General features: G+C 58.6%; 1 protein-coding gene across 7 annotated transcripts in view; it reads right to left on the reverse strand.

Annotated features, from left to right (window-relative positions):
* Positions 1-120: 120 nt before the first annotated feature.
* The window catches only part of CEP104 (centrosomal protein 104), a 36,415-nt gene continuing 10,566 nt past the window's right edge, over positions 121-25,969 (reverse strand). Inside the window, exons 3-23 of one of the 7 annotated variants that reach the window (XM_047791209.1) lie at positions 23,342-23,515; positions 22,860-22,998; positions 21,675-21,737; positions 21,323-21,399; positions 18,591-18,759; positions 18,148-18,303; positions 17,318-17,545; positions 15,531-15,734; positions 14,866-15,033; positions 14,417-14,590; positions 12,292-12,468; positions 10,873-11,079; positions 10,460-10,582; positions 7,772-7,808; positions 7,537-7,603; positions 6,825-6,933; positions 5,559-5,609; positions 5,336-5,474; positions 5,121-5,188; positions 3,671-3,761; positions 121-2,828 (exon numbers count right to left, since the gene is read on the reverse strand). In XM_047791209.1, the coding sequence (XP_047647165.1) occupies positions 2,713-2,828; positions 3,671-3,761; positions 5,121-5,188; positions 5,336-5,474; positions 5,559-5,609; positions 6,825-6,933; positions 7,537-7,603; positions 7,772-7,808; positions 10,460-10,582; positions 10,873-11,079; positions 12,292-12,468; positions 14,417-14,590; positions 14,866-15,033; positions 15,531-15,734; positions 17,318-17,545; positions 18,148-18,303; positions 18,591-18,759; positions 21,323-21,399; positions 21,675-21,737; positions 22,860-22,998; positions 23,342-23,515 (2,737 nt within the window). In that variant the 3' untranslated portion in view covers positions 121-2,712. Of the gene's footprint in view, positions 2,829-3,670; positions 3,762-5,120; positions 5,475-5,558; positions 5,610-6,824; positions 7,604-7,771; positions 7,809-10,459; positions 10,583-10,872; positions 11,080-12,291; positions 12,469-14,416; positions 14,591-14,865; positions 15,034-15,530; positions 15,735-17,317; positions 17,546-18,147; positions 18,304-18,590; positions 18,760-21,322; positions 21,400-21,674; positions 21,738-22,859; positions 22,999-23,341; positions 23,516-25,969 lie in introns of those variants that run through there. The other 6 variants (XM_047791207.1, XM_047791206.1, XM_047791212.1 and 3 more) reach the window with 6 other exon arrangements.

Here is a 25,969-nt window from a genome sequence, read left to right on the forward strand (position 1 = left end):
TGTTTCAACAGTAAGGCCCTTGAGTGTTACATTAATACGTTTCTGTGGAAAGGAAAAAACTTCAAAACAGAAGGAATTATAACCATCAAAGTCAACACACGCTTAAAACCACTCTACAAATCAAGAGAAAATACTGCATTTTTACTTATTTGAAAAGCAAAATAGCCACACTGGCTGATAAAAATACCCTTTCACAGAGGAAAAAACCACACGAAGAGACTACAAACCTCTGATAGGCACCGTGAGAGCACTCAGGAAAATAGCATTTTATCCCGCGGATAAAACCGGTCAATAGGCCTCTCTAATCTACATGCTGCTTAAAGAAGGCTTTAGGATCTTCAGCAAAGCCCATTTTGATAAATAGCTTATTTAAGGAACTAAATTCTCTCCTGGCAACTCAGTGCCCACTACCCCTCTCTCAGCAAACTCCAGCACTCCTGAGGTGTCAGGACTGAGCCACACCTGCGTGTTTACTTTGTAATTATAATCTTAAAGTAAAAGTGACACAACATTTAGTAATCTTTTTATTAATATACTCAGGGAGAACTAACCCCTAAGCCCTAAAAACAACAACAACAAAAATATATTACTTAGATACTTTATAATTCTGGTACCTGAAATAAATAGAAAACTATGTCAAAATATTAAAAAGCTGCAAATTTTCATTAAAAGTATCTACAATGGAGTTCTTGTGCCAAATTTATAGATACAATTCTTTTAAATTAGATAGGATATTCTGAAATACGAAAATAGAAATAAATATTGTTAAATATCTGCAACATACTTATGAAATTTCAGTTATTAATTACTGTTCCCAGTTTAGATATTTATATCTAAATACGAATGGCCAAAGGAACTTACAGTTTCTCTTACATTTCTTTACCCTTTATTCTTGGTTCCTTAGTCATATATACCTCTGTAAAGCCCTTAAGAGCCACTGGTCACTGCCAGGAATCGTTTTTAACATAAACACGTGATTCTTCTATAACCAGTAAGACTAGTCTATTTTAAATGCACTCACTTTTGTCAATCACTAAAATTATGTGTTTTTACAAATACCTTCTTTTAGTTGTAATATACAGAAAACATTACATTTATATTTTTAAACGTTTTAATTGGGAGGAAAGCATAATTTCGTGGTTAATTTTCCCCACTGTTCTCTCTAGAGAAGCCTTTTTTCTCTACTTCATCACCAGACTGGACGATCATGGCAACGTCCCTGAAACCAGGGAGAGTCGTTTTTAGTAATTCTTTAGCATCCACCCGCTGCCCTGTCTGGTAGTTTCACATTTTTCTTCTAAGCTCTTCATGGAGTCTGTTTCTGAAGGGCATTCTCAGTCTTGCTCAGTGCTCTGCGTCAACCGCATGAGGAGATGTTACTTTACCAAAAATGGAGGCGGATTAGTACAAGCCCATGGTCACGAGCACATCCAGGGAGCGCGGTGTTGAAAGACGCGCTCAGCTTTTTAACATACACTCTGTCATCTCACTTGGCTGGGAATCAAAACCATTCGCGCGCTGTTGGTACCAATTCGGTCGAGTCCATGCATCTCTGGCTGGCATCCTGAGAGCCCGCCCTGGTCATGGGTGGGACAGAGAGAGCCAACTTCTCTGGGCCTCTAGTGGACTGGACCTCTGGGGACCACAGGTGTGGACGGAGGGTGGCATTTCCAAGCAGCTTTCAGACAAACACCGGCTGTGCCCCGAAGCCACCTGAAGCCACTTACATGGGACGGGGGGGGGGGGGGGGGGCTGCCTGGGGCTGGTCGGGAGACTGGATGCTGAGGTTTGCTTTCATCGTTTGAAGCGGTTTTTGGTGTTTAAAGTATCAAGCGGAGGGTTCAAGAAAAGTGAACTTTCAGCTAATTCTGACCTGGTCTGAGCGGGACAGGATGACAGACGTCCTGAGGCCACTGGCCTGCGTGGAAAGCTCCCCGGAGTGTCACACAGAGGAGGTCGCTTGGGCTAGAGTCTCTACCAGCCCTACATGTGCCCCAGGGGTTTAAGGAAGGGCTGCTGGGCTGGCACGCCTGCTCAGGAGAGTGGGACCCTCGGGGATGTCCTTTCCTGTCCTGGGGGCTTCACAAGAGTAAAGCCTTGCGGCCCGGAGGGAGGGCCTGGCATGGAGCCACTAGTGTTAGTTTAGATGCCCGGGTGGGGGTGGGGGTGGCAGGTAGGCATTCAGCAGGCGAGAGTTGAGGGCCCTTCCAGGAACCGCTGTTTGGACCTTACTTCTGGCTGCCGTGGACACGTGCTCCGCAGGCCTACGTGGCGGGCAGGTGTGTGGGGGGCACCGGGACCAGCATCCTGTCCCACCTCCCGGCCCGGCAGGCCCTGCGGGCCTTCGGCCACGGCTGACAGAGACCCACGTGCGAGCGGTTTATAGGAGGTTTTTATGGAACTCACTCCAAGATGAAGAGAGAGGATGCCGGGCCCTCCACGTGGACCCGTGGCCGCGGCCAGTGCATTTTTCGTCGCACAGAACAACCTCCCTCCTGGGAGCCCGGGCTGAGCAAGGGGGGAAGCCGTGAGCCGGGCTCCAGGAAGTCAGGGCCGGACGGGACACGGTGCCTCCGTCAGCCCCACGCACGGCGTCCGTGGGGGGACAAACAGGGCAGAGGGAGTCCATGTCTGGGGAGGCTTCCAGGAGATGTGCTCAGGCAGGAAAGCTGCTCGGACCTTTGGGGACAAAGGGGACAGACGCGTGTCGTGTCACCGCTTTGTGCACGTCCTGCCGGAGCGCCTACTCAGGCCCCCCTTGGGGGTGGGGATCTTGCTTCCGCCCCTCGGTCCTGAGGTCCCTGACGTGGTCGTGGCTGGGCCTTTACCTGCGGTGACACAGACAACATGGGCGCCGCGTTGGAGGGGACACCATGGTGACAGGATGCATGGCCTAGCGAGGCCAGAGGAGCCGGGGGCGGGGGAGACGGTCCCACCGGGGGCTGGCACCCTGCACGCGTCACAGCCACAGGCGGCCAGGCCATGCTGGCCACGCGAGAGGCTGCCCAAGGCCTGAGGGGACCTGATGCAGGGCGGGGAAGGCGCTGAGCCCTTTACCTAATCTTTAGCTTCAAAAGAATTAGCTCCCAAAACAAGAAAACCAGCAGTGGCACGACCCGAGCTGCCTCTTGGCTGAGTGGCCGAGGGTGGCTCCCCTGGCCTCGGCCCCTGCCTCACAGGGATGGGCGTGGGGGCAGCGGTGGGGGTGTGGGGATGGCAGCCCCCCTCCCCCCGGAGTCTGGCGGCCTCGGCACAAGACTGTTTCCTTCTGTTCTCGCAGATTACGGGCCCCTAAAACAAGGCCCTGTGGCCAGCAGGCTTTCAGGTCAAGACCGGCTTTCCAGGGAAAACTGTCCCTTTCTTGTAAGGCCTCCTGAATCGGACATGAAGTCACTGAGACTGTGACTCAGTGATCAGGCCACAGCCTTCTCTGTGGGTTACGCCGCCTGACTGCACCTGTCCGGACGCGCGAGCTGGTGGCGTGGAGACCCCCAGAACCGGGGTGGCCCAGGGAACACCCGCGTGTGGTGTTGGCTTTTGCGGGAGCCACCGCGCAGCCTGGGGGAGGGCAGGGTTGTCAGGGAGGGGCCTTCAGCAAAAGCTGGTGCCATGTGACGCAATCAGGCCACTGGTTCGGGACAGCGAGGGGGCCCCGGCCGCAGCCCCTTACCCGGCGGCAGCGCGGGCGGCCTGGGCAGCAGGTGCGTGCGGCGCAGGTTCAGCGTGCAGCCCGCGGGGCCCATCAGGTGAGCCTTCCAGGCCTAGAATGAGAGAGGCACGGGGACGACTGAGCCAGCGCAGCTCTGCGCTGCGGCTGTGGGAGTGGCCCCCGAGCTCTGCGTGTCCCGCCTGAGGCCCCGGCACAGCGCACCCAAGAGCTGCTGAGCACCTGCTCTCTTAAGGCAGCGGCCGGTGCCTCACAGCCCTCCCTGTGCTCGTCCCCACTGAGCACAACGTGCTGAGGCTACTGTCACACAGGTGTGGGGACGTGTGACGCTTCGGGGTGTGTGGCCAGGGGCTGAGGGTGGCCCTGCTGGATAGTCGGCAAGGACACAGGGACCTTGGTGCTAGGATAACGAGCAAAAGGCTTCCGCCAGCGCCTGTTACAGCAGGGACAGCAGGGTCCTTCCCCAGCCGAGCCCGTGGAGGACAATGCAGCCCAGCAGCCCAGCGTCTGTGACACTTTCTGACAGGAGAGGAGAGGAGCCCCGGACAGCAGGACAGACAGAGGCTGAGGGGCAGCCTGGCCTGCCGCTGGCAGGTCAGTTTTCTGGGTCCAGAGAAAGCCGGAGGCATCGCTGGGTCCATCTCCCACACCAGGGCCCCGAGGGCCGGGACCAGGGTGCCCCCTGCAGGACGCGGTGGGTGGAGGCAGGTCCGGTGGCCAAGGGGGTGGGGGCAGAAGAGGCTGAGCAGGAGCGACCCTGCCCCTGACGCTGAGGCCTGGGGCATGGAAGGCCGGGGACCTGACCCCCCACCCAGCGACTGCGTCACAAGCGCGGCTCCTGCTGGCGGGGGTGGGGGTGGGGGAAGCGCCTGGAATCAGACTCCACAGGGCTTGGTTTTACTCATCAAAAGGGATGGGGCGGGGGGAGTTCCCATCGTGGCGCAGCGGAAACGAACCCAACTAGGGGAGGTTGTGGGTTTGATCCCTGGCCTCACTCAGTGGGTTAAGGATCCAGCATTGCTGTGAGCTGTTGTGTAGGTCGCAGACGAGGCTTGGATCCCGCGTTGCTGTGGCTGTGGTGTAGGCCGGCAGCTATAGTTCCAATTAGACCCCTAGCCTGGGAACCTCCATATGCCGCGGGTACGGCCCTAAAAGGACAAAAAACAAAAAACAACAAAAAAAAGGGACCAGGGGTTACAGCATCCGGCCAAGACACCCGTCAGGGTCCCAGTAAGGAGAAGAAAGCTAGGAGCAGGAAAAATAAAACCCTTTGAGCTTCTCCCCACAGAGCCTCGGAGACGTTCAGAGGTTCTGGCAGGAGAGGGTGATGGGAAGTGGAGCAGTTTCGCACGGAGCAGCCATGGAGCCGGCCTCCTCCCCAACACCCGCTGCCCTGTGGCTGGTCTGGCACCGACAGCAACCTCGACGGCACCCCCCAGCCCGGCCCCCTCACCTCTTCTCCGGGACTGAAGTTCTCGTGGCACAGAGGACAGCGGTTTGCCAGCTTCTCTGGTTTCGCAGCTGAAATGATTTCATCGAGACAAGACCGTGTCACTCCTGTGACACATGAATGGGGGCAGAAGAGCAGGGGCGCCGGCGGACCTGAGGTCTGACCTCCCACCCCGACCCCGCGGCCAAGCCCCTGGGGGACCCAGGGCCGGGGCTCACGGTTACAGTCCTTCGTCTTCAGGTGTCTGGGCAGCTCCTCCTTGAGGACAGCCTCGCTGCAGCGGTAACACTTCCCAAAGCTGTCCCTCCTGTCACACTCCGTCAGCAGGTGCTCCGTCAGGCTGGAAATCTCCACCACCTGGATGGATGCCGAGATGCGGAGGTCATGCCGCGGAGCGAGCAAGGCGCCTCCTGCCCGGCTGTCCCGCGGGAGGGGCAGTACCGTCTGTGATCTCCGCAGCCACTCGGCACACCTTGCTGAAGACCCCATGTCCTGCTAGCAGACAAAGGCCACTGCTAAGGGGGACAGGGAAGCCACGGTCCCTGCCAGAGCAACACCCACAATGGGGTAGAAGAGCTCAGTGGCTCTCCGTGTGGCTTTGGGTTCAAACCCAGGTTCCCGGCCAGTCCTAAGACTGGGCACGGAAACAGACGATGAGAAGGGAGCCCTTCGCCACTGTGACACCCTAGGGCTTCGTGCCACACGCCAGGGAGCCAGGCCCCGCTGGTGCATGAGCCCCCCCGCCAGCCGGTGGGTGACGGATCTTTGGGCTTGAGACCCCGAGGACAGGAGAAGGTCAGCCTCCTTCTGTCTAGAGCAGGACCGGCTGCATCAGGGGAAAGACGCAATTGGGGGCGGGGGGGCTTCTCAGAGAGGCTGCCCAGAGCATCAGCCACGAAACATCAACAGGGCGGGACAGGTTAAGATGAAAAGCCGCTGCTGCTACTGAAAAGGCCGGACAGCGTGGGCACAACACAGGCAGGCAGCAAAGGACACGCATCCAGCTGTGTCAAGAACGGCGACAAACCTGTCAAAATGAGGCTGGAGACCTGATTCAAAACACGGGCCAGAGACCACAGGTGCTTGATGAGAGAGGTCAGTGAGAGGCTGGCGGGGGGATGGCGCCATCCCACGGCTGGCAGGAGACGCAGGTGGGGAGCCCACCTGGTGGGTGGCTTGAACCGTGGCAGCACAGCTGGGGAGGTGGGTGCCCGGCCACTTGGGGTGCTGCTTGCTCTAGCTCTGCAGCTGGACGCAGGTGCACCCCCCAGCTACGCGCTCACGTGTGCTGGAAGACGTGCCCGAGAGACTCGGTGGCAGCGCTGTTTAAAACTGTCTCCAGCCGGATGCCACCCAGATCCGACAGAGCGGGGACGGTAAGTATGGTGGAGTGGACAGCGGAGCAGCATGAACCCCGAAAGACCGCCCGAGCGTGACACGAAGCACACCCGGCAAGAAAGAGGAACAGAGACAACGATGCCCGAGGAGGAGGTGCCCGGGCACCCAGCCTGGGCTCATTTTGTGCCAGTTCAGGTGCTGCAACACCGACTTGTACACATTTATGTGTGGGTCTCACACTTGGATAAAAAAGTCGGAAAAATCAGCGCAAACAAAAAGAGGGCTATACCCTCGGTGACCTTCCCGCCGCCCTTCCTCTGCAGACACTAGGACGGGGCGCTCGTGGGACGTGCCCTCCAGGAGGCTGACCTGTCTGCAGTGGTCGCATCGTGTCAGCATGAGGCAGTGCTTCCAGTAGTGCAGGTCCAGGCCCTCCTCGGTGAAGGCCTCGCTCCTTTCCCCACAGAAGATGCACAAGCTGAAACGGCGGGGGGGGTGGGTGGTGAGAAACGAAGCACAGGCCCGGCTCGGCGGTCCCCTCCCGCCATCTCTCCGGGGGCTTCGTGACCCCCTCCCTCATCTCCCCACCACGGGCGCCAGCGCCCCGGGGGCCTCGGGGCTGGATGGGGCCCCGCTAAAGGGCACAAAGGCGCGACTGCACCAAGCAGGCGTCTGAGATGGAGCGGCGGAAGGTCCCTGCGGACCCCGGGCTCGTCAGCGTCACTGAGCAGAGGGGACAGTTTAGGTCCCAGGCAATCAGATGGACGTCTCGCTCAGACGCCCCTGGGCTTCTCTTCGCTGCTGCAAGTGTGTCTAGGACACCCCGACGGTCGACGGTCGGGGAGGCGGGGCGGCCACCTGACTCAGGGTCATTGCCGCCGCTTTAGGTGACAACTTCTTGCGCTTGTGAAATCATTGAAAGAGCCGTTGGTTCACACGGTCCTGGTGAACCGGGGGGAAGCTTTAGGTGACAACTTCTTGCGCTTGTGAAATCATTGAAAGAGCTGTTGGTTCACACGGTCCTGGTGAACCAGGGGGAACGCGTTCTCTGGACGGCACCTTTGTGGGGCTGGTCACTCACTTGTCTAAGTCGTGATTCTCTGGAATTTCCGGAGCACGAGGTGGGGCCGCTTCCCTTCCTTGAGGGGCTGAGCAAATGAAAACAAAGTAGCTGAAATAGCTTTTTACAGAAAACATCACCAAAGCATCAGCCACCAGCTGGGTGTGACCCATGTAAGAGATGCAGGGCGGGACTCTGTCTCATTCAGCGCGGACCACGCCCGCTTCTCCCGCTTCCCGGCGAGGGCGCTACATACCCGGCCTCCTGGCCTCTGCGGCTTGGTTCTCCTTGTCCTAAGACACAAGAACAGAAAGATCAGGGACAGTGGCTGCAGAGGGTCTCTCCAGGACCTACTGTGACCCCGAAAGCATGGCCCCAGGGTCCGTGGAAGAATGTCCACCCGTGAACAACACGCGGCGTGGAAACTCTCCCTCGTCCTGTTCTCCCACAGCCCCTCTCTCGGGGACCCCGTCTCCATGGCAAGCGTTGCCCAAGGCCACCTGCCCCTCCTCCTAGCTGCCTGCCCGCTGTCGGTGTGGCCCGGGGCACACTTCGTGGGCTTTCTGCACCACGTGATCCCCCCCGCCCCCCGCGACCCAGCCGGGCCCCCGTCTGTCTGCACAGACCCCGCGGGTGCTCTGCTCACGACATAAGGTGTGTGTGTCACCTGCACCTCTCTGCTGCTCGGCAGGACCTTGGGTCTCTCATGTCACTCAAACCCGACTTAGCCAGACCTCCCACTCTCCTCCCAGCCTCTGGCGCAGACAGCGGCACCTGTCTTCCGGGTACTCAGGTCGCGGGACCTGGGGACATCGGTGCTGTAGCCCCCCGCCCCCCCACAGGCCCTGCGTTCACACCTCCTGGAGGACGAGGATGGAAGTCGGGGGATGAGCCCTCGCCTCGGCTTCCCAGGCCGCCTCCCTGCTCCTCCAAACACAGTGACCGCGTCACTGCCTCTGAAATGGTCTTCACTGTGCTTCAAAACCCTCGGCGGCTTTCTGTCACCTTCCAGCCGTCTCCACCATGCCCGTGGTCCCCCGAGCGCAGCCCTGGCCTCAGCTCTCCCTTGGATGACCTCTTGGGGCCTGTCACACTGTGTCCCTGTGCCAGCCTGCTCCCCCCATCGTCTCCCCACTTCCTCATGGGTTTTGGCTGCTGTCCGTCCCTCCCCACGGTGAGAGGTGACAGTCTTGTGCTCACAGCTGTCCCCTGGGGGGACGAGAGCAGTGCTGGGCATGCTGCTGCCCAGGGCACGACAAGGGAGAGGACTCGCTGTGCCCATGGGCTGGAACCTGCCCTCCTCCAAGTGCTCTTCTCCCCGAGGCTCCCTGCTCAGGGGGCTGTGACCCAGCACTGCTCAGAGCAGGTCACGGGGCAGCCTGGGCCTGGCCCTCCCGGAGCTCCCCCCGGGTGTCAAGCCTCCCTCCCCACATGGCCTGAACACCTCCGTCTGCACAGCCTGACACCTGGTGCCACTGGCCGCCCGGCCTGGGGAGGGGGTCGGGCACCTGCCGTTTCACAGAGCAGGGACCAGCCAGTCCCCCAGATGCTGCGTGTCGTGCCGCAGGGCAAACGTGGACACATGACACGTTTGTAGAAAGTCAATGTTTACATGACAGGAAGTGACTTCTCTCAAACTGATCTCTGAATACGCAACCACAGGGCAGTTTCAGAACCGGGGAGCTGGACAGTCTGATGCTTGACTCGCAAACAAGGTTCGCGTGACTGGTACATCAACACGGCCAAGAAAGCAAACTTACACAAACGGCTTCTAGGCAGCACAAAATTAAATCTTAGTTATAACTTTTAGCTTAACCTATGCTTTGAACAGATTAGAAAACTACCTAGTAATTAAAAAAAAATTGGGGGCGGGGCCAAGGTGTGCAGCAGCTTGATGTGGGACCTCAGGGTTCCGACCAGGGACTGAAGCTGGGCCACAGTGGGGAGAGCCCTGCATCCTAACGCCTAGACCACCAGGGAACTCCCAGTAATTCTGAAATCTTCCCCAAACTCATGAGTAATCAGGCAATTTAAAAATTCTCTACTCCTCTCATGAGTTCTGAGGTGAACGAATGGCGTGGTGGTTGCGCAACAAGGTAAACGTACCTAACGGCGCACAGCCGTGCACCCACCGACGGTTAAAATAGGACACTTTACGTTATGTATGTGTGGGTTTTCTGGCTGTGCCCATGGCCTGGAGAAGTTCTCAGGCCAGTGACCAAACCTGCACCACAGCAGTGGTGGTGCCAGAGCCCTGGGCTGCGGCACCGCGAGGGAGCTCCCTGTGTGGAGTGGGATTCACAACCATAAAAAGGGGAAACAACATTCCGACCTGCGAGACCCCCTCAGTCACCATCCGGAGTGGCGGGCCAGCATCCAGGCCCTCCCCGAATGCCCGGGCCATGGCGCTCGTCCTTGCCTCTCGCTTCCCACGAGACCCGCCCTCGGGACCCAGCTCGGGCTGCGCGGCGGCTGGGACTCTCGTGGGCCAACTGGCCTCACGCGCCGCCACTCCCTCTCACTGTCGGCCTGGGGGACTTGTCACAAAAACCAGAGTGATGAGGTGAGCTGAGAGCACAGAGGCAGGGCAGCTTCGAAGGGACATGTTTCCATCAACCCAGCGCCGGGTGGTCCTCGCGTCGGGGCCTCAGCGCCTCCCGAGGGCGCGTTTGCCCAACACCCAGCCCTGACCAGGCACAGACACCGGATCCTCAGGTCCACGCTTGCTCCTCCGCGGCCGGGACGGGGCGCTCCGTCCCGGGAGAAAGACCAGCGTGGGGGGGGGGGCCTTGTTTACCCCAGACGAACTCGCAGCATGGCAGGAATAAAGACACCCACGCGTGTGAGCCCGGGAGAAGCACCCGAGCCCGCGGGCGTCTGCACAGCGAGGAGCGGTCCCAGGCCTCCCGCACGAGCCCAGCGGCGCAGCCCGACCTGGGCCCACCTGGGTCTCCGCCTGCGCGCCCTCCAGGGCTGCCAGCTGCCTGTGCAAAGCTTTCATTTCTTCCTTCTTTCGCTCCTCGGCCTCGTCTGCAGCTGCTCTTTTCTGCACCTGGTGCGGGATGACCTGCCATGAGAACTGCATTTAGGGCGGTCTGACACTGAGAGCCGGGAGCCGCGGGGAAGCCATGTTTCCACCCGTCGTGCCACCGCCCCGGAGACTGACGGCGCACCTGGGATTCACTTCGGCTACTGTTGGTGAAACTGCAGCCGCCCCGCGGCCGTGTCACTCCTGTCACAGGCGGGAGGCGGGGAGCCCCAGGCCAGGGGAGCAGGTGGGATGCCAGCTCTGGGGACTGTGTCCTCAGGCGTCCCCTGTGCCACCACCCCCGGAACTTGGGCTGAGAGTGGGCTCACCCTGACTTGGGCGTCCGCAGGTCTGCCGTCTATTCGGGCAAATCCCTCAAAGAGGGTTTTGTACAGGACGTTCCTGCGGGCGGCGCTGTCGTCGGGTGGCAGGTGCTCCAGGACGGGGCCGCGATGCTGCGCGTACAGGTCCAGGATCATCCTCACCGCCGCCTCGCGAACCTCGCGCGCCCTGTGCTCTAGCGCCCGCACTGAGAACTAGGAACAGGGCAGGGTGGTTCCGGGTCTCAAGACAGCCCCGCTTGTGTCCTCAGCGGAAACCCCGTAGGCCCCTTACAAACATTTGAAAGGTAAAGATCTGGACGCCCCGCCCCGAGTTCCAGTCACTCAGACTTAGCTGTCCCCACTCGGGTTACCCGCGCAGCTGAACTCAGGCTGTATACACACAGTCATGAGTGGTTTGCGTTTTTTCTGCTTCAGGTCTTAACATGTTTTCAAATCTCTTTGCGGTCATGGTGTCTGACGTGGGGGCTCCGTCCCCAGACCGGGGACCCAGGCTGGGCTGCGGCAGTGAAAGCTCAGCCTCCAGTCCACTGTGTGTGCCACGGACTCTCAGCCACAGAGAAAGGACAATCCCTTCACGCACCCCTCCAGACGGTTTGCTGTGACCGTTTACGGAAGCAGAACACTGACTGTGTGCAGGTCTCTCTGGCCCCGCCCTGCCCCCTCCCGGTGGGGCGGGGGAGGTCTGGGGTCGGGGGGGGGGGGGGGGGGGGGGGGGGGGAGGCCGGGGTGGGGGTGGGCATGTGGCCCCGACTGCTCTTGCCACAAAGTGCACCCGCCTGCTGTGCGTCCTGGGAGGTCTTTCACTGGACGTTACAAATGGTTTACTGGGCTTTTCATTCTGGCCCTGTTTCCTCCTACTCAGTGTTACCTTTTAAGGCCCGGGCATCATCAAGACCCACTTCCTCCACCCTAACTGCCTGACGGACGTGTCACATGCACAATCACAAAGCACTGTCACTGCACAGAGGGGTCCCCATCCCCTGCTGGTCCCCTTGACGCCCAGCCTCGTGCTGACTGGGCCGCCTGACTGCCCCTTGCGCCCCCACCCACCACCCGGCTAGACTGGACCCCAGACCCTGCAGCCCGCATCCCTGCACCCTGTTGAGAAGTCCTGACGGGCAGGGTCCACTGGAGGAAGAGCCCAGAGCACTGGCTGGGAGGGTGGACGGAGGGAGGGTCAGGGCGGCACCGAGGTCTGTGCCTGAGGCCAGGGTGAAGAGCAAGCGTCCATGCAATCATGGAATGGGCGCAGCTCCCTCCCCCCACGGAGGTGCTGGGGCAAGGGGGGAGGAGCGACTGGAGACGCAGGCTGGAGAGTCTTGCAGAAGACGGGCAGTGCCCCCAGGGAGACGCCCGGCCCCTCCCTTGTCCTGAGGTGGCCCTCCCCAGGCAGCGCATGCTCACCTTCATCACGCTGTCCACGGTGAAGCCCGTGCCCTCTGTGCCCAGGTCCTTCAGCAGCCGGGCCAGCAGGGACATCTGACTCATGGCCAGGTGAGCCGAGCAGTTTGCTTTCAACGGCTGGACCAGGTAGGACGGGATGATCTGGAGAGACCGGACGTCCTTAAACAGGGCCACTTCCTGTAAACGCAACAAACTTGTTAACTTTCACAGGAAGGTGCAAAGGCAACTTAGCGCACTCCTCCAAGTAAGCGCTGACGCAAACCGGAAGTAAAGAAAGGACAGTGACGGTGGCGGTGACGTCACTGACCTATGAGCTCATATTCCCATGAGTCTAATTAACACTTAAGATAGGGAGTTCCCATCGTGGCGCAGTGGTTAACGAATCCGACTAGGAACCATGAGGTTGCGGGTTCGATCCCTGACCTTGCTCAGTGGGTTAACGATCCGGCATTGCCATGAGCTGTGGTATAGGTTGCAGACACGGGCTCGGATCCCGTGTTGCTGTGGCTCTGGCGTAGGCCGGCAGCAACAGCTCCGATTCGACCCCTAGCCTGGGAACTTCCATATGCCGCAGGAATGGCCCAAGAAATGGCAAAAAGACAAACAAACAAAAAACAACCCAAAAAAAACCCACTTAAAACAAAAACCCAGAGCCTACCAAATAACACCATGATCACGTGGAGATTAATGAAAGCTTTATAGAAAATGTGATCAAGACATAAAAGCTTCTCTTCTCGGGATTCTACAACCTCAAGAAGAAGGTTTTCTAATTTCTAAAATTCCAGCAGAAATTAGCTCCGCTGTGAGAACCACCATTTCAACTCTAGCTGAACTGAGGACACATGGGTTCAGATGAGAGCGGGCGAATCCCGGGCATTTTCTCCTTGCTGCACCCTCAGCGTATGGAAGTTCCTGGGTCAGGGATTGAATCTGGGCTGCAGCTGTGACCTATGCCAGATCCTTAACCCACTGCACCGGGCGGGGGATCAAACCCGCACCTCCACAGTGACCTGAGCTGCAGTCTGATCTTTAACCTACTGCGCCTCAGCAAGACCCCCACAGCATGTTTTAATGTCTCCAAGCAAACGAGTCTTCCTATAATTCAGATACTTATCATTTAATGAGCCAGATGCATAAAAAGAAAAAAAGGATAAAATACTGAAGAAGGAGCCTGAAGAGATGACAGAACGTTGCTAACATATGAGCTGCAACATGGAAAGGAGTCACTTTTCTGCAGGTTCACAGGCCACAGCACTCCAGACACCCTCATCTGGCAGCACAGTTAACTCTTTCTTAGCCTGTGGGTGCTTCTGAACCAAAAGGGAAGAAGCAGGAGCAGCGTGAACAGCAAAATCCCTGACAGGTGTGCACCCTGGAAGAGGGGCTCAGCCGCTGGCGGGACCCTGGTGCAGCAGGAGAGCGGCGGGAGGCCGCTCAGCACCGCCAATGGCTCGGTGCCCCGTCCCCGTCCCCGCATGCGACACGTGGGATGGACCCAAACAGCATCACGTATGCCGTCTCTGGAAATTTAAGTGCGCTCTTCACGTGGGAGAATTGGCCCCTCTGCGAAACCACGGACGCTGGGGATGCCTTCCCCAGAAGGTCTTGGACGCGACCCCAGGCTTCCCGAAGCCCACACGTGACCCTCCACTTTCGCCCTCCCAGGCCAGGTGGGGTCCCCAGCCTAGAACAGCCAGCTCTCCAGCTGCTCGGCTGAGCGGGGCCCCGACTGGCAAGTGCTCACGTCTGCCTCCGCACCTCCCCTGGCGCCCGGCCAGAGGCTGCGGGGCTGCTGAAGGAGCAAAGACCATCCTGGGAGAAACCGAGAGACGCCTATTTCTTTACCGCATTCCCCTATGCTGATGGGGTTTTGCACCTACCTTGATTTTTAAAAAATAACAGCACACACTGAATAAGAGAAACGCTGCAAGAGCAAACTCTACCTGGCAATCCCGTCTCGGGCAAAATGGACCCTTTTTAGCGCCTAAGGGAAGCACGACAGAGACTCACTAAGGATGACCCGTGCTGCTCCGGGTGGGCAGAACCTTGGGAGGCATGAGGACCTGTAGGCGTGGCATTATCTGCTTATTATTTCCGGTTTCCAATTTCACAATGACGTTCCTACCTGAATAAAATTTGAAGCAATAACACGGAGGCGAGCAGAAGAATCTCCAGTTCTCGTGAGCAAAATGGGAATGGTTCTTTCCACACAGTGAGCTGTTTCAAGTTTGCTCAGTTTATGTTTAGGAATATACTGTGTGATGATCATTTTCAACAATTTCAAAGAGGCCTGGAAGACCTGAGAAAAAGGTGATAAAACCAGTGAGCTGCTTTAACTCAACCACGGGACGCACGGCGGCTCCCAGCGCCTCACGCAGGCTTCAGAGAGACACCAGCGAGCGTGTGTCAGCCAAGGGGAGCCAGGCCTGTGGGCATGAGGCGGCGGGCACGGCCGGGGAGGCAGCCCGATGCCGCGCTCGCCGTGTCCTTTGCTCGGGGCCCCAGTCCTGCGCGGGTGGCCACAGGGCAGGGGGCCAGCCGCCTCCGGCTGGCACACGTGGGGCAGGGCCTCACCGGGGTCACGATGTCTCGGGCGGCCCTCCTGACGAGGAAGACGGCCGCCCGCAACGCGTTCTTCACGGCCTCCTTCGGGGTCCCGAGCGGCAGGTCGGCCAGCTGTGTGGACAGTGCCAGTAGCGACTCCTCCCGGTGCGACCATGTCTTGGAATAGGCGGCGGCCACCTGGGGGCGGGGCAGCTGCCTTAGGGTGGGCCCCCCCATGCCCCCCGCAGCCCCGGCCTTGGTTTGTTTTAAAGCAAGACACAACTTTTCCAGTAACAGGACCTCTACCGATCAGGTATGTGCATTTAGAGAAACACCCCCCCCAACAAGGAAAAGCTAAGTCTGTGTTGCAGTCTGAAGGCACTGGAGCTCCCTGGTGGCTCAGTGGGTTAAGGACCTGGTGTGGTTCCTGCTGTGGTGGGGCCACTGCTGTGACATGGGTTTGGTTGTTGGCCCAGGAACTTCCGCACGCATGGCCAAGAAAAAAAAATACATGAATGTATTAAAAGAGTTCCACCCCGAGAAATCTTTTGAAGCTGGTGACGGTGTTGTGTTTTGTTTGTGCCGCTATGGTTGCCCCTGGAGTGGGCAGTGCTCAAGGGTGGGGGGCAGCGTCCAGGGTCCTCCACCAGCCCAGTCCCGGCCCATCCCTGGTGGGCAGGCGCCTCTCTCCTTACCAAGGCCTCGCCCAGAACGTCCACGGCAGAGCTGGCTTCACGCAGGGCCTTCTCTGTGAGCGGCTCCGGCTCGCCCACAACACCTCCCCGGGGAGCCTCGGCCGGCTCCATGGCGCTCCTCTCCGGCTCCGGTTCTGCAGCCACCCCCCCGGGCTGCTTGTGGGTCACGGGAAGGGGCCGTTCGTCGTAGGGCAGGGACTCAAGCTGCGTGAGGAAAGGGCGGCTTCGGGGCTCAGGTGCGGGATCCTCCCCACCAGCCCGGTCTACACCCACAGGCGCCTTGTCTGAACACAGTATTTTGCTAATATCAGTCTCATCAGATTTGAATAACTTACACAACAGGGTGTCACTGAGAAACACCAGAGCAGGGTTCCTATTCCTTTTTAAGCTCATTACGGACCTAAGGAAAAGCAGGCGGACGCTGCCCCAGTTACTATTCACCGCCAGCAATCTCAGAGCGCACTGAGAATAAAAGTCACCACATTTTTTTTCTGGCAAGACCTCTGGTTCTCCTTAGTTTATGGCTAGGAAATAACTATCGAGCCGCAGCCCTGTACGAACAGCCCTGAGCTAACACAGGCGGCCAGAGTGTCAGCTCCTGTTGCCCCCTTTGTCTGCAGAGCTGCTAAACCTCCATTGTACCAGTGGGCAACTCCTGTGCCCGAGCTCGGATGCCCACGTGGAGTGATGGAAAGAGGGACCCCCCCCACCACCACGCAGTGGGCCTACTTTCTCTGGGCGGGGAGGCAGACACGCAATTACACAAGCAAGCGTGTAGCAGACTCTCAGAGTCATTTTCTGAGACAGGTGTCACCACGACACTGAGCAGACAAGGGGACTGTTCATTCACTTGGTATCTGATGACACACGAACTGAGTGTCCAGCACATGAGAGAGCAAGTCTCTCTTCCTCTAAAGTTTACTTGTAGGTGTAAACCGAGACACGCTGAGACGTTAAGCAAGGAGAAATGAGAGTTTAAACGGAAGTATTACACGTAACAGTCACGTTACAGGCACGCTGTCCCTGGAGGGTGATGGTGACACTCGCAGAGTGACCGGGACAGCTGAGGCAGGAGGGTCCTCTGTGCTGCCTAGCGTCCTCCCTTCCTCCCCAGAGTCCCCTGGCCACACGGCTGCGCAGGCCAGGAGCTCCAGGGAGGCTCTAACAGGCCAATGGGCACCTTTGCTGTTCAATCCCGGTCGCTGCCCTGAGGCCGATCTCAGCAGGGTAAATGGGGCCTCTGCTTGGAAGGGCATGCGCTCCTGGCCAGACGCACAAGGCACAGACCTGAAGCCAAGGCCACGTGCCCTAGGGCATCCCGGAGCCACGGAAAACAGCTTCGCAGAACAGGAAGAAACCAGGCTTTGAGCTACAGAATCAGACACCCCTGAAACCTGCACAAGCGCTTCCCTTCCTAGTTGTAAATGCCACTGGCCCCGGGGCAGCAGGGAAGCAGGCTCTGTCCCCAACACAGGAAGTCACGTGTAACGTACACGGCATGTACCGAGGCTCTGCTGCGGTCACCCCGGCTCAGGCGCCAGACCACACTGCCTCATTCACTCCAGGAAACAGCCCCTAAGCAGCAGTCTGTGCACTGTTGCCAAGGGAAAGTGGAGGCTCGGAGGACACCGCCGTCTGGCGTCCAGCCTCAGCGTTTCTGCACAGCCCCTGGATGCAGGCGGGAAAGGCGGTCTGCGCCCTGTGCCCTGGGAAAGCACTGGGCACAGCGGGTCCCCACCGCGCATCTGCTGACTAAACTGCACACAGTGCAAAACCGAGTTACCTACGTGGGTCTTGGGAGGAGGGTCTGCGGCGGGAGGGGGCCGGTGCACGGTGGGATGCTGCGGGGAGGCCTCCAGGAGGCGTGATGAAGGCTTCTCCTCAAGGAAAGGGGCTGCGAGCTGGGTTTCTGTCCCCTTTTCTTCCGGCTGTGGTGGCGGGAGCACAGGCTGCTGGTGGCGAGGGCTGCCCGAACGGACGAGGGGCTGGAGCGGCAGATCCAAAGGCCTTCGCATCTGGGAAAGAGCGTGGCCTTCAGCTCCCAGCATTGCTGCAACACGGGGCCCGCCCTTCTCGTTCCTCCAGGGGAGCAGCAGTTTTGGAGGCAGAGCCTCGACCATGAGGCCTACGGCCACGTCGTGGTCCTCTCCCGTCTCTGGGTGGCTGCTGCGTGGACCCCTTGAGTGACACACGCACCAAACACCCATGCGACCCTGAGAGTCAGCGCGGGGGGTGCTGCAGGCAGGCAGGGAGCCCCGGCTGGACCCCAGCAGACTGTGCTGTGCACGCCATGCCCCCAGAGCAGCCTGTCCTGTCACCCTAACCACCCAGCGGCTGGTAGGTGCCGGCAGGTGCACCAGGCAGTGAGCCCCAGAGCCTGCGCTTGGCACTGCTGCCTGGGCTCCGGGCCTGCCTCCCAGCCCAGAAGGGGGGCTCTGGAGGGGGTGCCCCTCCTCTGCCACTGGCCAAGGCGGTCAGGGAGCATGGGGCATGGCCATCGGTTCACAACGGGCGGGGGGAGGCAGGTAGCCACCAAGGGAGGAAGCCCTTCCACCTGACCCGCGAATCCTCCACCAGGGTGTGTCAAGGCCAGGCCGGGGCGCGCGGCCGCACCCACCAGCTCGGCGCCCGCCAGGTCGTGCAGCTGCAGCTGCTGGTATACGCGGAGGCGGTACTGCTCCATCTGCCGCTTCTTCTCCTTGGCCAGGTCATAGTCCTCCTTCTCCACGGCACAGCGCTTCTCCACCTCGTACCTGCCCAGCCGCTCGCCTACCTGAAGCACAGTGCCAGATGCAAAGACAGCTTTAAGGGGAAGGACGGGGAGCAGGGGGCGGGGCCAGCCGCCTGCTGCTGTTGGCCTCTGGGAGCCTCAGTCTCCTGCCACCTCGGGGTGCAGGTGGCACTGAGGCCTCTGGAGCGTGTGCTCACGCCTCTATCTGCCTGGGGCGGGACGGCAAGGACACCCCTGAACCCACACTGAGCCCAGCATCCCTCGGAGCCCCGCCCGTCTGGGCGGGCACTGCGGTCGCAGGCTGGGAGGAGCCTCTTCTCTGGAGGTACCTTGTGCAGGTCGGCGATGGCTTGTTTCAGCTTCTTGGCATGGTCATAGCGCTCCTGCCGCACCGCCTCGCGCTTCCTCTCGTCCAGCCTGCGGATGATCTGCGCCACCTCGGGGTCCTGGTACATGTCGAACGCCAGGTCGTCCAGTGGGGAAATATAGTCAGACTTGCTGGAGGGAAGAAAAGGGGGAGTCAGAGCCGGTGTGGGCCTCCCTGAGGCTGCAGGGGGAGCGGCGCCCCGGGGGCTCTGTGCTGGGGATGCGCGGGCATGAGAGCCCCGCAAGCCCTCTCGCCCCCGCCCTCTGTTCTGGGGCGTTTCCTGTTCTGGGGCTTCAGGTCCCACAGCAAGGGCAAGCGGGTTGTTCTGACCCCACAGCGCCTGCTCTCGGGCGCTCGGGCCGGGGTCTGTGGGAGCTGCAAGGGCAGGACAGAGCATGCCGGTCACTTGCAGACGTGGGAAACCCAAACCCAACCCAGCTCTGCGCAGGGCCCACCCCTGCAGAGCCCAGGGCTGCCTCTCGGGCCACAGTAACATTAGAGACGGGGAACCGGTGCCTCGGGGCCGCGGCTCAGAGCCTCACCATCCAGCCCTGCAGGAGATGAGAAAAACCCTCCCCGGATAAAGGACTTCAGAGTCACCCGGTGACCTGCGTGGGTCAAGGAGCCCCTCCCTTCCAGTTCTGTGGCAGCCCAGCAGCTTTCTTCTGGGCCTAAAGTTTAGACCTGCGACACCAGCCTAACGACTCAGCAGAAACGGCAGGGTACACGGTTCAGAGGCAGAAAGACGCCTCCCGCTGGCTTTGACCTGGCTGTCCTTGGGCACAGACTTTGTCAAGATGCTCCTTGTCATAACAGTTTGGCTGATTAACAATAAATTCACACAGGACAGGGGACCACGCGACCTTTCAAAACCACCAAGGACCCCATCCCCCACTCCATGAGTGCAGGCAGTCTTCGGGAACAGGAGGGGGCACGGTGGCCGGGGCGGCTGTGAGCAAACTTTGTCCTGTTCAGGGGCGACTGAACAGGAGCATGTGGCAGCGTCTCCACGGTCCCAATGTCTCCAAGATCCCCTCCAACTACTTCTGCCTAAACACGCACTATGCGCTCAAGTCTAAGTCGCTCTGCCTTGACGTCCCAGAGACGAAGTCACAACTTCGTTACGGTATAAACATCCCCCAGAGGAGAAAACGAGGCCGAATTCCCTCTTTCCACGGATGCCCCGTGGTGCCAGTGGACTTGGCCTCGGGTGCTGTACACCCCTCAGGACCACCTGCACCTTCAGGAAGGCTCCCCCCTGGGGGAGGGGGGCAGGACAGGAACTGCAGTCTACCATCCGGTGGCCAAGGTGACATAGAAATGACTTAAACAGAAACCACCAGAGGCCTCTAGCAGGATCTGAACCCGCTTGTGAGTGTGGCTGTCCCCTTGGCGGGAGCTGCGCTGACGGCGGCGTGGAGGCGGCAGTGAGAAGATGCTGACTGGGAAGCGGAGGGCACCACCTCGTGGGGCGAGGACTCCATGGGGCGGCAGGATGGGGGGGGCTGCGGGGGGCTGGATGGGCGATGAGGCCTCCACTCTGGTGCATCACGTTCACCCCCGACCAGGTGGCCTAGCCCGTCTCTCAGGCTGCAGCCCGGGAAGACCAGGCCTGCGCAGGTTTGGCAGGCCAGGGGCTCCTGAGTGACCACACGAGAACAGACTCCACGTGTGATGCAAAGAGGAGAGACAGCAGTTCTGACCATGTGCAGTGAGCAGGGAACCACAGGTTACAGACAGCTGCCTGCTGTCCACTGACACCTAAACTCTTTACCTTTTCGTTACTGGGGAGCTGCTGTCGGAGGAGGGGACCTGGGTGTCGTGTTGATTTCCTCGCCTTAACAAGCAGCAGGCAGGTGACAGGGGTGCTGAACGGCTCTGCCCCAGAGAGGTGCCTGGGACAGGGTGGCAAGGGCCGTGCCCTCCACGCCTGACCTGCCAAAGCTGGGCAGCAAGCCCGCCACGTCTGTACGACTGTCCACGTGAGGAGTGTGCACAGGACTTTGAGGAACTGCCCTGCCCTGTGTCTTCTCACTCCCTTCAGTTTTAAAGCAGACACGAGATGAAGAGTCTCCAGGAACTGATGACTTGGGCCTATTCATACCTTCAATTCTCACCTGTGATTTCTGCCATCAAAGGACAGCTAAGAGACCTTTCATCAGAGTGCCTCTTAGGAACTTTCTCGTACTACCGGGACACTCAAGAAGTGAAGTCAGGAGTTCCTGTCGTGGCACAGTGGTTAACGAATCCGACTAGGAACCATGAGGTTGCGGGTTTGATCCCTGGCCTTGCTCAGTGGGTTAACGATCCAGCGTTGCCGTGAGCTGTGGTGTAGGTCACAGACACGGCCCGGATCCCGCATTGCTGTGGCTCTGGCGCAGGCTGGCAGCTACAGCTCCGATTCGACCCCTAGCCTGGGAACATCCATATGCTGCAGGTGCAGCCCTGGAAAAAGACAAAGACAAAAAAAAAAAAAAAAGAAGTGAAGTCATCTCTGAGGGGCAGTGACTGAAGATGCGCCAAATACAAGAGTGACCTTCATCTTCCGTGTGTTTAAGGCAACCCCTTCAGCGGCCTGTCTGGCTCTAGACTGGATGGGGAGGCCCCAGGCTGGGGTCCTCAGCGCTGAGCCGCACTTTCCTGGCTCCAAGGCAAAGCTGCAGAGGCTCGCTGCCCGGCGGGCGGGGCTCTTACCCAGAACAAGTTCCTTCGAGAGCGGGGTCCTCCGCCGTGTGCCCCAGATAGTGGTCAATCAGCTTCTCCCTAGAGGGCTGTGGGAGAGAGGCTTCTGCTCAGTGTCTCCGAGAGAAGAGGCACAGCACAGGACAGAGAGACAATTGACAGAAAGACGGCCCCAGTTTTCTGGAGGCACCTGCTCAAGGTGTCAAGTGAAGGGCAGCCTGGGATTCAACAGCTGCAGAAAATTACCCACGAGCTGTTCACCAGATAATTCTGCCGAGACTCTGAGGATGAGACACTGACAAAAGTGACCCCCTCTTGTTGGCAGTAAAGCTTCCGCTTTCGGAACGAAACTCTCCCAACTTACGATATTGCTTTCGTCACCGAAATCTGCAGGATCTCCAATGATATTTATGGCAACCAAAGCAACCTAAGAAAGAGTTAATCAATAGACATTAAGTAGAAAGCATGTGCCACAACCTCACCCCTTATAACACACTCTGAGCCACACTGTCATCAAAGGGGATGACACACGTCAAAACGCAGTCCTTGGGAATCTCACGCTGCTGAGAATTAGTAATCATTTTTATAAGTTAACATTCTAATGCCGAGCCAAGTGGCTGTATTAATGTTTGAAGGATATTAAAATAGTAATCGCTAAAAAGACCTCCAATGTTTTAGCCTGGCTCAAGGTTAACTCGAGTGAACTCAAGGTTAACTTGACTCAAGGTTAAGGATGCAGTCATGGGTACACAAGGGTGGTAAATTAGACGCCCGGTGAAAAGCTGCCCCGAGACACCTCGGTTTGCCTACGTCAGCGATTCTCCCCGGAGGGGGAGGAGCTGCCTTGCTGGACCCCTTCCTAGAGAATCACCGGAGCGGAATAAACCCGGGGGAGGGGGGGTTGGGGGGGGAAGGGTTCACGGTCGTCTCCTGCTGATGGTCACAAACGGACCAAGCAACGTTGCTCAACCCAGGGCTCTCCTTCCACGCACCTGCTCAGCGCAGGCCTCTGACCTGCTGGAGCCTGCGGCCTGCCTGGGGCAGTCAGTGTTTGTGCTAATGAATGAGGCTGCTCTGGACATAGTAGTTATGCCAACAAGAGAAGAAGGAAGGAAAAGGAGGGAGAGAGCCAGGAGCATTAAACCACATTCCCAGTTTCCGCCAGGAAACTTCATCTCATAAAAGTTTAGTGGGTTTATCTAGAGCAGTGCTGTCCAACAGAAACAGGAGTCAAGCCACACACGTAATTTTGAGTTTTCTAGCAGACACGGTAAAAGAGTTTAAAAGAGAGAGCGAAAGTTGCTTTTAATGATACATTTAAATTTAACCTATCCGAAGTACTTGCATGTCATCCTGTAGCTGAGTCTCGCTGACACACCCCGCCCCTGCGGCTGGGCCAGCCGCACTGCCAGCGAGCACAGCCGCAGGTGGCCGGTGGCTCCGAACCAGAGAGTGTCATTCCGCCACAGAAAGGCCCGTGTGAGGGAAGGCGCGACCCTGCCACGTGGGGGAGGGACGGACGCCATCGAGGGGAGGCCAAGCTCCTCACCTGATTATATACGTTGTACTTGTTGATGTGGTTTTGGTGAAAAATCAGCTTAAGAAACTGTCCTACTGCATCCACATAAACTGATTTTAGTTCCCGGGCTTTGCAACCTGTCTTTTCATTGTCACACAGAGAGACGTAGCTGCAAGGAAAAACACAGCTCTGGAATCCTGTCGACACAAAACCACAGAGCCCCCCTGCCCGCACGCAGCTCTACAGGCTGGAAGGAATGTCGAGTCTGGGTGACCGAGCCCAGAGATGAGGTTTGGAATTGTACCTTTAGCCGAGCTCCGTGTCTGACAAGCAAGCGGAGTGCTACTGGCAGGAAGGGCGACGCTGCTGCTCACGACGCGTGTGGGGTACAGGCAGGTGTGCAGAGGCCGCGTGCTCCTGGCCCGCGGCACACAGGTGCGTGCAAGGGGCCAGGAGAGGGGCGGGCGGACGGCGCCCCCTGCACACACGCACGTGCGGAGGGCCGCTCTTACCCCAGCCTCCGGAAGCGCTCGGCTTGATACGGCACGAAATACTCGGGCAGGCTCTCGCTGACGTAGAACTCAATTTTACTGGCGATCATGTACTGATGAGCCAGCAGCTGCAGCTTTCGTATTCGACACCGCTCCACCATTTGCAGGACAATTTCTTGTGGAAACTGGCAAAATCTAAAAGCAAACACACTTGTTTCTGTGCAGGATCGCCAGAGAGGGTCTCGAGATGCTGGCCCCCTCGCTTCCACGTACCGTGGGGGCTGCGGGGGCTGCCCTGCTCTCCAGCCTTCCACGTGGAGCTGAAGCTCCGAGGAAGGACTGGGGGCCGGGGAGGCGGGGGTGTCTGTGGCCCCCCGGCCAGAATCATACCTGGAGCAGCTGACTCAGGGTCTGAAACGAGATCTGAAGTTTATCATGCGACAGACCCCTCCGTCTAAAGAGGCTGCCCCCGTGAATCACCGGGTTTCTACCCGAACCTAAACACCCCAGGAGCCCACCTTCCACAGGCCTGGGCTGAGGGAGCAGTGATCCTGAGTGTCTTGTGCTCCATGGCCGGGGGGTGGGGGTAGGGTGGGAAGAAGCCCAAGCTGTCAACACGGGTGCTTCTAACTCTGCTCAGGAGGACACGGCACCTTACACACCTTGCGCCACGCTGCGTGGTCACGACGGCAGTAGCAGGCGCTGAGGCGTGGATGGTGTGTGCCGAGCTGGCCGGCCCTGGGCATTGAGGGCACCCAGTGGGAGCGGGGGGCACGGAGGACGGGCCATCAGGGAAGGCCCCCGGCACATGGCATGACCCTCTGTGAGCACAGAGGTGACCCATCTGCTGGCCTACCGGGCGCTCCCTGCCAGCCACGCTCCAGAGAAACAGGAGCCGCCAGCCAAACTGCACCAGAGCCAGCCTGTCCTTGCTGCCCACCAGCACACACAGACGCGTGACCCTGCACCCCTCGGGCATCAGATGTGACAGACAAAACAGGCTCCTGACCCAGCTCTCCCTGCCCCCTGCCCCCCTCCCCGAGCCAGCCTCCTCCCGGCTTCCCCTTCAGCAGGGGCACTGCTGGTCCCTGTGACCACGCTGGTCCTTAGACTCCAGGATGGTCCGGCCTCCCGTATGGCCGCTCTGGAGGCTCGCGGCCGTGTGCCAAGCGCCTGCTTACACGAGGCACTCGGTGTGCGTCCCGACCATCCGGGGACTGGACAGAGAAGAGCAGAGATAGGAGCTCCGGGCGGACGCTAGTGTTTAGCTGAGCGATGAAAAGCGTGAGTGGGGAGAGTGCTGACGAGAAAGTGCGGCCAGTGACTACGCAGGGAACAGACTCACTCTTGGGGGTGCGTCCCCGGGAGTTCCTAATGCCGAGCTATCAAAAATCCAGAGGTCACAGGAGAGGTGCGTGTGGGCAGGAGGGCAGCCAGGGCAGAGGGGACCCGGCAGCCTGAGCCTGGGGCACCCTCTGGCCAAGCACCACTTCAGACACTTAAATACTTACTGGTTTTGTTTCTAGTTTTTTACCTGTAATTATTTTTTGGCCATGCCCATGGCATGTGGAAGCTCCTGGGCCAGGGATCACCCCTGCACCACAGCAGCGATCCAAACCACAGCAGTGACACCACCAGATCCTTAACCTGCCGCGTCGCAAGGGAACTCCGAGACATTTCCTGCTTTTACTTTGTATTAATTAATGAACTTTTGGGCCACGCCCCCAGCATGCGGAAGCCCCTGGGCCAGGGATGGACTCTGAGCCCAGCGGCAGCAACACTGGATCCTCCACCGGCTGTGCTACAGCAGCACCTCCCCACTGACTGCCTTTAAATGCAGGACACGCACAGCATAGTTTGTGGTGAGGTCATTCTAGGCATAAGGACACAGTACTCTCTTGTGGAAAAAAAATCCTTTATTATTTTAAAAAACCTCCAAAATTGTTTAAAGAAAACTAAGCTGCTTGACAAAAGTTTGAAGCTGTGTATTTTAAAACCCTTCAAAAAAGGGCTATGTGCAGTTACTCAAATGTAGCTTATTAAGAATGTATGGATGGCTCGGCAAACAATCTGACTCGTATCATTAAGGACGTGGGTTCAATCCCTGGCCTCGCTCGGTGGGTTAAGGATCTGGCATTGCTGTGACCTGTGGTGTAGGTCATCGGCTCGGATCCCATGTTGCTGTGGCTGTGGTGCAGGCAGCAGCTACGGCTCCATTTTGACCCCGAACCTGGGAACCTCCATGTGCCCCATGTGAGACTCTTAAAAAAAAAAAAAAAGAATTTATAGACAAATCAAAAATACTCCTTAAACAAATTAAAAGAAGAAACAATGCACATACGAAAGTGAATGAAGGGAAGTCCCATCTAAGTGGAAGCCAGGGGCCCTGAAGGGGGGCTCAGGCAGGCACCCTCCTCATCCTGGGCAAGGCGGGGGGCGTGGGTGCGGCTGCCCCAGCAGCAGCAAGAGGTTTTCATGCATCCCCGTCACCAGCCTGAACCCTAGCTTTCCTCCAAAGGGCTTTCGCCCAAAGCAGCCCCTCCTGATGCCTCTTCTCCAGAAAGCAAGGTCTGTCTTTCTCCTCTGTCCCCCAGACTTGCTTACGGTTTCTCCACAGTTTGCATGTCCCCAGCTGCAAGTTGCTGCCAC

This window comes from Phacochoerus africanus, chromosome 8, assembly GCF_016906955.1.
Source record: "Phacochoerus africanus isolate WHEZ1 chromosome 8, ROS_Pafr_v1, whole genome shotgun sequence".
Lineage (NCBI taxonomy): Eukaryota > Metazoa > Chordata > Mammalia > Artiodactyla > Suidae > Phacochoerus > Phacochoerus africanus.